Source organism: Marmota marmota, unplaced genomic scaffold, assembly GCF_001458135.2.
Source record: "Marmota marmota marmota unplaced genomic scaffold, marMar, whole genome shotgun sequence".
Classification (NCBI taxonomy): Eukaryota; Metazoa; Chordata; class Mammalia; order Rodentia; family Sciuridae; genus Marmota; species Marmota marmota.
The window spans coordinates 11,740,388-11,750,957 of record NW_026000211.1 but is presented as its reverse complement, the minus strand read 5'-3'; the positions used below and the strand labels follow the sequence as shown (position 1 = coordinate 11,750,957).

The 10,570-nt window shown below is 34.4% G+C and overlaps 1 protein-coding gene across 6 annotated transcripts in view; it reads left to right on the top strand.

Annotated features, from left to right (window-relative positions):
* The window catches only part of Primpol (primase and DNA directed polymerase), a 33,889-nt gene that overhangs the window by 14,728 nt on the left and 8,591 nt on the right, over positions 1 to 10,570 (top strand). For 4 of the 6 annotated variants that reach the window (XR_007343373.1, XM_015486163.2, XM_048791907.1 and 1 more), the window contains exons 5-9: positions 1,623 to 1,910; positions 4,627 to 4,789; positions 7,122 to 7,210; positions 9,402 to 9,491; positions 9,569 to 9,677. Coding sequence is in view for 5 of the 6 variants with exons in the window: in XM_015486163.2 (XP_015341649.2) it covers positions 1,623 to 1,910; positions 4,627 to 4,789; positions 7,122 to 7,210; positions 9,402 to 9,491; positions 9,569 to 9,677 (739 nt within the window). In the remaining variant the exon portion in view is untranslated. The remainder of the gene's footprint in view (positions 1 to 1,622; positions 1,911 to 4,626; positions 4,790 to 7,121; positions 7,211 to 9,401; positions 9,492 to 9,568; positions 9,678 to 10,570) is intronic. The other 2 variants (XM_015486164.2, XM_048791909.1) reach the window with 2 other exon arrangements.

The following is a 10,570-nucleotide window of genomic DNA, read 5'->3' as shown; positions in this document are numbered from 1 at the left end:
CATTCATCAGTTGATGGACATCTAGGCTGATTCCATAACTTGGCTATTGTGAATTGTGCAACAATAAATATGGGTATGCAAGTAAGTAAAGTATGCTGACTTTCATTCATTTGGGTATGTACTCAGGAGTGGTATAGCTGGAAACTCTATACTGATTAAAATAATACCATACTAATTTATATTCCTACCAACAGTGTATAAGTGTTCCTATTTCCCCACATTCTCACCTGCATTGGAATTTTTGGTGATAGCCATTCTTACTGGGGAGAGATGGAATTTCTGTCGTTTTGATTTGCATTTCCCTGATGGCTAAAGATGTTGAACATAGTCTTCATATAAATATTAACCATTGGCACTTCCTATTTTTTTTAGAGAGAGAGAGAAAGAGAAGAGAGAAAGAAAAAAAAAAGAGGGGGGAGGGGGGAGGATGGGAAAGGCAGCAGAGCACAACAGACACTAGTATGGCAATATGTAAATCAATGGATGTGTAACTGATGTGATTCTGCAATCTGTGTATGGGGTGAAGGTGGGAGTTCATAACCCACTTGAATCAAAGTGTGGAATATGATATGTCAAGAAATTTGTAATGTTTTGAACAACCCACAATAAAAAAAAATTAAAACTAAATTTTACTTACATTATTACATTTCTTCAGTATTGTTACACTTAATAGCCAAGTTACTACTTGAAGTTGTGCTATAAATAGTAAATGTGAGTTTAAACAAATGTTAGTTTGTGTAAACAACTTTATGGTACAGATAAGATGACCCTACTATGAAGAGCTCTTAGGATAAATGTCTGAGACGAAACGTTTCTAATTGCTTTCATCTAATTGCTTTCACTCTATGAGGCCATAGATCATCATGGGACTGGTTGGAGGGAGAGGTGGGATTAGCAATCACCTTGGAACTGACAAGTCAGGGTTCTTAGGGCATGTAATGGCAGGTAAAGGGAAAGAATGAACTTGTGAGAAATTTATTGACTCCAGGGAGGGGAAGAGAGGGGACATTGGATTAGGAATGATGGTGGAATATGATGGACATTATTATCCAAAGTATATGTATGAAGACATGAATTTGTATGAATATACTTTGTATACAACCAGAGATATGAAAAATTGTGCTTTATTTGTGTAATAAGAATTGTAATGCATTCCACTGTCTTACATAAATAAAAAAAATTATTAAATTTATTAACTCCATGAGGATATGGTAGAGATTCTCTCAGTGTTTCTGTCCATTATCTTAGCAGCACAGTTCCCTTCATTCTTTAATCATTGATTGTAAAGTTAAGTCTTTTTGATTTGTATTAATAAAAGTGGTGCTTTTTTGGTGACAGCATGTTAGATTCAGCACCATACTAGCAATATGTAAATGATTTGTTTACAACTGACACCAAGCTCCTATGCTAGGGGAAATTGAAAAAGTAAGGGTACACAGAAAGAAGGAAGTAGCAGGAGACACATGTTACAGTTTACAGCAACAACTCAGTTTCAAAACCGGAAATTAAAAAAACAATAATAAAAAACCCTTACTGTGTAAAATTTTCAGATGTAGATTTATGTTTGGATCTTAAATTGTAGGTTGCAGAAAAAAATTAATCACAGTACCTTTTTTCCTTAGGTAATTTTGTCAGAAAGATTCTGCAGCCTGCTTTTCACTTTATTGCCAGTGAAGATGATGATAGAATTCTAGAGATAACAAACCATGAATCTTCCCATTTTTCTGAAGCACCATTAAAACAAGGGAGTTCCTTGAACAAAATGTTGACAGTTAAGGATATGGGAGAGAGCTGGGCGTTAAATTTGGAGGAACTGGAGAGACTTGGGTCAGCTGACAAAAGTGGTCCTGATCTTTCATTTTTAATTGTAAAGAACAACATGGGAGAAAAGCATCTTTTTGTGGATCTAGGTAAGTAGATTGACAGCTGTTTATTAGACTATCCTGGGTACTTTGTAAAAGACAAGTCAGTGCCTGCGTATAGGTATGGTTAGGTTCTTGCTATCAGCATTGTTCCACAATGATATTGCGAGTCACCAGCAAAATGTGATCAGTGAGTTCGGGTGCTAGGAATCTGCTAGGTTTCTGTTTAGAGATCTTGGGTCCCTGTGGAGTTGAAGCACTAGGTTGGCTTGAGCTCCAAAAGAGAATGCTGTGGCTGGCTGTGCTCTAGTTCTGACATATGGACCAGCACACCCTAACACTGATAGAGATTAAATCACTTTCAAAAACAGACACAATGTGAACACGCTGCTCATGTGGTAAAGTACAGGTAGGCATTTTCTAGACTGGGAGATTTGTGGTAGTGGCAGGAGCCATTACATCAGCTTTCTTGCCATGGTCAAATGATGACTTCTTCAGCCTGGCCAACCTCCACTGGGTTCTGATCTTTGAACTGAGGATGTAGGAAGCCTTGGGATGAGCAGACTGTAGCCTGATTCAACACATAGGCCAATCAAGAGCCCTAATACAACAGCTCCAATTTTATGTACCAAACCTGATTTTTTTTTAGTTCTGGGGATTGAACCCAGGGCCTTGTGCATGCAAAGCAAGCACTCTACCAACTGAGCTATATCCCCAGCCCCTAAACCTGATTTTTATGCTGAGTTCATAGCATGAAATGTGATAAATTGTAAGAGCAACATTTTTGTCGTGGACTGTTTGAGCACTGTGGAGAGCTTTCAGAGTCTAAACAAGATTCTAGGCAAGATTCTGAGGCCAACAGAGATTCCAGAAATAGGGAAGTGTTCCTGCTGAATCATATATCTTTCAGATATCCCCAATAAGTACCAGAATTTGGAGAGAGATAAATGCAGTGTACTGGTTTGGGGGTGAACAAGCAAGTAAGTTATAAGTAGAGGAGCATGCTTCCAAATGACAAGTTTGTTTTATTAGCAGAACATCAATTTTAGTTGAATAAGCCTGCAATAAACTAGGAAAAAATGCATAAGAAGAAGTTGATGGAGAGATAGCAGCATTATCCAGTAAATATACTTTACCCCAGAATTAAAATGTCCATACGAATACCCTAGTTCATGTCAGTTCTGTCTTTGAAAGTTAGATCACTGGACAGTGGTGAAACTTTCATGATAGTCTTGAAATTTCAACAGAATACCCAGATTTATTTGAATACCAAATGAGTGGGAAATCAAGTCCTAAACTGTTCTTTGAAAAGTTTGGAGATTTAATAGTACATGTCAAAAAGTTTCTTCAAAACTTTTTAATGGACGCATAACAATAATATATAAAACTACATAATTCATGAGTGCTTAGGCCAATGAATTACTACAAAGTGAACACACTTCGCCAAAACCATTCCACCCCAGGCAAGGAGATGGTCGGGAACCCATGACCTACTCCATACCCCAGAGGTAACTACAACTCTTCCGCCCTCTAACATGGGTTAGTTTTGTCTATTTTGAACTTTTTATAATTGGAATCGTGTATTTAGCTTCCCTTTTCACTGTCTTAATGATGTCTTTGATGAATAAAGTAACCTTTAAATAGTAGTAATACTCTGATTTATCAGTGTTTTCCTCTGTGATTAGAGTTTCTTCTATGTTGTTAGATCTTTCTCTATCCCAAAGTCATGAAGATATTCTCCAGCTTATTTTCTAGAAGTCTTTTGTGTTGCCTTTTTTTTTATATATTTAGATCTGCAGCCTACTTGGAATGCAGTTTTGCTTACTGGGGGATGAGGAGCCAAGATTCATTTTTTCTAATGTGGATTTGCAGTTGTCTCAGCACCATTTGTTGGAGTGACTGTGCTTTTCCTGCTGCTCACTTTTCCTGCTGCTCAGCAGTACCACCTCTGCCATAAATCAAGTGTTCATATATGTTCTGGCCCATTTCTGGATTTTTATTCTGTTTCATTGTTCTATTGATCTGTCCTTGTGCCAGTACCTCACTGTCTTAATTAATGTAGTTTTTTAGTAAGTCTTTATATCTAGCAAAATAATTCCTCTGACTTTGTTCCTTGAAATTTCTTGGCTATACATGACCTTTTGTACATCAATTTAAAATTGAAAATCAACTTTCAATTTAAATTTAACTTTCAATTTTCAATTTAAAATAGAAAATAAACACATAAGCCCTATCAGAATTTTGATGTGGATTATATTGAACTGGGAGATCAACTTGAGGAGAACTAACATTTTCATAATATTGTGTCTTCTGATCTATGCATATGATATGTCTTTGCTTTTACTTGTATGTTCTTTCATTTCTCTCAGTAATGTTTTATAATTTTCTGAATAGAAGTCTTATATGTCTTTTCTTAGATTAATTCTAAGTATCTGATATTTTTTGATGCTTTCCTTTTCTCTGGGATTTTACACCATATATCCTTGCTGTTTTTGTAGCTTCCCAATAGTCTTAATTTTTTTCTGTTATCTTTGTCTAGCTTTTCTATTTGTTTTCAACTGGACAGTTGCTCCTTACTATTTCTGAACATGGCATTCTTACATGTCAGTTCAAATTTATCTTATATATTGCTTTAATTTTGTTTATGGCTGTTTGTAGAAAATAATTGTTTCTTCTGGTAATTATATACTAAAATAATATTTGCTGACTGTAAAACTAATCACAGAAAACATGCATTAATTTTTTAAATTAATTTTTTATGTAGGAGTTTATACAAGAAACAGAAACTTCCGACTGTATAAATCATCAAAAATAGGAAAGCGTGTCGCTTTGGAGGTTGCTGAAGATAACAAATTTTTTCCTAAACAGTCAAAAAGTATTTCTGAAGAAAATCAATATTTCCTCTCTTCCTTGGTCAGCAATGTCAGGTACGTAGTATCAGAACTAAACCACTGTATATTCATGAATAATTATTAATCAGTGGCACTGTATGTTACTGAGATGTGAATTGTATAAGTTCATTCTACTTTAAGACCAAGAAGGTTCCTAACATTCTCTTTCCTCCATTAACTGAAAAATACTAGTAAAAGTTACCTTTTAACCACTTAGTTTTCTCCTTATATCTTTTTTTTTGGGGGGGGGTACCAGAGATTGAACCCAGAGGCATTCAACCACTGAGCCACATCCCCAGCCCTTTTTTATATTTTACTTAGAGACAAGGTCTCTCCTGAGTTGCTTAGGGCCTTGCTATGTTGCTGAGGCTGACTTTGAACTCTGGATCCTCCTGCCTTAGTGTCCCGAACAGCTGGGATTACAGGCATGCACCACTGCATCCAGCTCTTTATATCTTTTTATGATTATATTTAATTTATTTTCTAGAATTTCTGAAATGATTATCACATCTGTGAAGAAAACACTACTCCTTGTATTGAGTTTGAAAATAGTTACAGTTATTTTCTCATTTTCCCACATACAAACACACATAATCTACATAGCTCTTTTATTCATAAAGTATTTGTTGGGCTAGGAGGGTAGCTCAGTTAGAATCCTTTGCCCAGCATGCTCAAAGCCTTGGGTTTGAGCTCCAGCACTGTCCCTCACCAAAATTTTTCTTGAAATCATTACTTATATGGTTATATCACCTATTTTTTTCCAACATTATATCATGAATATTTGCCAAGTCAATAATTGGCCAACAGTTAATTATAAATAAAACTTATTGCCTATATAAATTTTCTATTATGGTAACGTACTTTACTTTGTTGTCAGATATATTGTTGAACATTTAGGTTCTTAGATTTTGGTCATTTTTTAAAAGTGTGAAAGTCAACCTCATTCATTCTCCTCTTTTCTGAATTGGCAATTTTGTTAGCCCAAAACATTAGGCTGTGATAGACCAAATCATAATTGACTTCCTATAATTCTTTTCCCTTTGCCTTCCCTAAATAGTTTTTTAAATTTTTAAAAAAATTTTTTTTTAGTTTTTTTAGGTGGACACAATGTCTTTGTTTTATTTTTATGTGGTGTTGAGAATTGAACCCAGTGCCTCACACATGCTAGGCGAGCACGCTACCACTTGAGCCACATCCCCAGCCCCCTAAATAGTTTTTTAAGAAAAAAATTCCATAGAAATTAATTTTAAGAATAAACATTTAAAGTACATTGCTGTAGGGAAAGTTGTGTCAAGATATACAGTTAACAGCTATTATATGGTAGGGTGAAAAGATGGATTTTTAAAAATTTTTTTATTGTATCTTTGTATGTTTGTGTTCCTTTAATAACATCATAGAAGAAAGGTCAAAATCTCAGTTTCTTTTCTTTACAGTGAAAACAATAACAACATTTATCTTATAGAATTGTTGGGAGAGTTAAGTTTAATTTGTACACATAAAATATTTACAACAGTTCCCAGCACATGATGTCTGCTCAGAAATGTTCGTTGGTGGTAGTGGCAGCAGCTGCAGTTCTGGAAGTGGTATTAGTGGTATGAAAATTCTCGGACTCTTGCTGCAGTGTCAGTACTAATCTTACATGGAAGTGGAGGATTCTTCTACTGAATAAGACTACCTTACTTAATTGTGTTTTATGGGCCCAAGTAAATACCAAGTATTACATTTCTAGAAATAAAGGCTAACTACTACTACTACTTCTTCTTCTTCTTGTTTTTTTTTTTTTTTTAGTTGTAGATGGACACAATACCTTTATTTTATTTTATTTTTATGTGGTGCTGGGGATCAAACCCAGTGCCTCATGCATGCTAGGCAAGTGCTCTACCACTGAGCCACAACCCCGGCCCCTAAAGATTTTATGATTATTGCCCTTTTTAAATATTACAACAATTTCAAAAAAAATCATACTTTAGATTATTGCTTTAGCTGTTATAGAATCCTCAGATTTAAAATCTCTGTATTTGGGGCTGGGGTTGTGGCTCAGTGGTAGATCACTCATCTAGTATGTGTGAGGCCCTGGGTTCGATCCGCAGCACCACGTAAAGATAAATAAATAAAGGTATTGTGTCCATCTACAACTAAAAAATATTTAGAAATAATCTCTAATTGGGGGATTTTAAATGATCAACAACCTATACTTTAAACAAAAATTTTTAATTGGCAAATCATAGTCTTATAAGGTAGGATTAGTGTCTTTTTGTGCAAATGTGAAATAAAAATAGAATTATTTGGAATTCAGTTTCCTCTGTGAAGTCATGCCACTTTAATTCTAATATAATATTACTTTATTTCTTTTACCTATATTCTTCAGATTTTCAGATACTTTACGAATTCTTACGTGTGATGCACCTCAGATTAAACGAAAGCAAGCTGAGTATTTGAATAGTACCATCACTTCAGGTAATTTTAAGAAAATAATTTCCTATCAGAATTTAAGGATATAAAGTCTTTTTTGCCTTTAAAATTTTAAGTTTAAAGTATTCATATCCACTGATCATTTAAAACTACTAATTTCTATGCCAAATAAAAAAAAGTTTATGAAAATACTAATCACTAATTTGCATTTTATCATATTTAAAAAAATACAAAAGAATTATACATTGTATATATAAAATAAACACATTTCAAAATAAAAGCTACAGTTTTCTTCCACTCTCCTTTCTACAAAGACAGTAGTTTTCTATTTACCCTGCCAACCTTTTCCTGAATTTCCAATATAGAGAACACTCACTTTTTTAATGGTTACAGAGTGTTTCATGATCTGTTATCATAATTTACCCCTTCCTGTACTAAAGAACATATCGTTTTTTTTCTAAGACTTCTTACATGAACTCTTCAGTAAAATTTTTTCAAAAAATATTTATTTTTTAGTTGTAGTTGTACACAATACCTTTATTTTTTATGTGGTGCTGAGGATCAAACCCAGGGCCTTGCACGTGCTGGGTGAGCGCTTTACTGCTGAGCCATACCCCCAGCCCTCCAGTAAACTTTTTTATTCACTATTTTGGTTTATCATAATTTATGACAATGAAAAACTGAAAACAATGTAAATATACAGTGAAATAGGATTAATTACATACTGTGAAATACTATAAAACCATTAAATTTAGGTTTTTATGATGTGGAAAACAACCATTTATGATAGAGAAAAAGTAGGCTCTAATATATGTATATTATGCTCACAAGCTTGTTAAAATATGGATAACTTTTTATATATTTATTTTCTTCTGATTGTTTAACATATAATATAGACATTGACTTGGAGTCTGTTTCCCTCATTTCTGTACAATTGTTTCCCCAAATTTCTCTAATTACTTATCTTAGAAGTGAAAGATAGATCTTTCTGACTTTGCAAATTAAATGAAATTATAAATAATACATTAAAATGATCACATTAGATTTTTAGGTAGAATTGAGTCATCAGTTCCTTCTAGTTAGAGACACAGAAAACACACCTGTACTGAGCAAGTTGAGTTTATGTTTCCTTGAAGCAGTGGAGAACTACAGGTATCTTAATAAGAGGGTATAAGAAAAGACTTAGAGAATCTGGGCATGGATTAGGTGTTTTTAGAGACTATACAAGGAAACATGGATTTATTCTGAATTGGAAAATCAGTAATCGGTTATCTTTTATTTTGAGTACTGGGGATTAAACTCAGAAGCACTAACCACTGAGCAACACCCCCAGCCCTATTTTGTATTTTATTTAGAGACAGGGTCTCACTGAGTTGCTTAGTGCCTTGCTTCTGCTGAGGCTGGCTTTGAACTCATGATCCTCCTTTCTCAGCCTCCCGTGCTGCTGGGATTACAGGTGTGCACCACTACACCCAGCTTGGTTCTTTTAAAAAAAAAATTTTTTTTTTTTTTTAGTTGTAGATGGATACAATGCCTTTATTTATCTATTTATTTTTATGTGGTGCTGAGGATTGAACCCAGTGCTACACATGTGCTAGACAAGTGTTCTACCACTGAGTTACAACTCCAGCCCAGCAACTGGTACCTTAATAGGTCTTATTTAGACAGAAGGCAGATAGATGAGAGGGAGACTGAAGTATTTGTTAGCCAGGATGTGGTGGTGTTTGGCCATTTTTGTGGTTTGGAAAAAGGTTCACACTTTGTCTGTTCACAAGTGATTACAGAGAGGGCTTAATTTTGTCTTGAGTCCTCATGACCACAGAGTGACCTTATCTGATGAAATTCTGTGAAGTCATTTATGTTCAACAGAACCCCAAGGCAAAGAAAGGTACAGGAGCCAGGCTGGCTCATGGCAGCTTGGCCAGTAGAACTAGGAAGTACCTGGAAGCGAAGGGCTTCTTTTCTCTTTGTCAGACTGAAGAAACCCTTTGACATTAGTAGTTTGAAAATTAGTTAACATTGGGCCTAAGTGAGTTGAATTTTACCTGCTTTCTTGTAAGAAGCAAGAACCTAGGAACTGACTGGAGGGCAAATTGCAAAAAAGAAAAACAAAAACAAAAACCAAAATCTGATGGGTTGCAAAACTCATAATTGTACTAAATAACAATTTAATCAAAGTTTAACATCTAAACTTTTACCTATTTCCATTTATAAATAATAATTCTCTTTGTTGCAGTAGAAACCATTGAAGGTTTTCAGTGTTCACCCTATCCTGAAGTTGATCGTTTTGTTCTTTCTTTGGTGAATAAAAATGACATTAAAGGAGGTAAAGCTTATCTTACTCTTTGTTAATTGTTATATGATAGAGTAACAGTACCTTTAGAAACATTCTCTGCATTTTAGGAATTCGGCGCTGGAGCTACTTTTTCCCAGAAGAATTATTGGTTTATGATATTTCCAAATTCCGGTGGTGTGAAAACATTGGAAGAGCCCACAAAAGTAATAATATCATGTGAGTAATATTGTTTATTAATGAGTTGTATGTATTTAATTTATGGTATATTTTAAATGTTTATAAATTTTAAATAAAGTTGAATACAAAATTTATGTTGGTTTTCTGATAAAATAAATTGTAATTAAATTTGTATTTGTTGTATTTAGTTAATGTTTTATCATATTTAATTTGAATTTCTTAGTTATTACATTGTTTTTAGTATATACCAGCTTTATTCATACTCTACTTGATAAAATAACCCTTTAGTAAAATCTTGACAAGACTAAAATAGGATTGAGCAGGGAAAGCAAGAAGGCAGTGGACAGGTGGACAGATAGTTATGGAAAGGTATGCCACTGCTTTTCACTTGCCATTATTTTTTGACACCTTATGGATCTGGATTGAAATTGGGCAGATTTGAGCAAGAGAGAAGCTCCTCAGTTGCTGTTAAGTTGGTGGTAAAAGGGGTATTCATTTGTTCAAGACAAAGCATGGTATTTATCGAATGCTTTCTTTGTATGCCAGGCCCTGTTTTAGGAATTTTCTTTAAAATGCCCCCAACAAAAGGAAAAAAAAAAACATAAAAATAGAAATAGAATTTTAAATAATATGGGATATGGTTAGATAGGGATAAACTAGAAACCCAATAATGAGTTAAGCTATGAGAAATTTTGCTGTTTTATGTCTAATGTCAAAGCTGAGATTCCTGGGTAGTCAAGCTGCAGTACAGCACATGCACTAGACAGGAGGAAGTGATCATGAAGATTTCCTGGAGAGCTGGAAAACGTGCTGGTGGCATGATCAGTGCTGCCCTTGACATACTCGCTTTAATTCAGTTTAAAAAGCCATCATAAACTGTATGTACAATACTAACACAAACCGTGAAGGTGAGATCACTCATAGTCCCACAA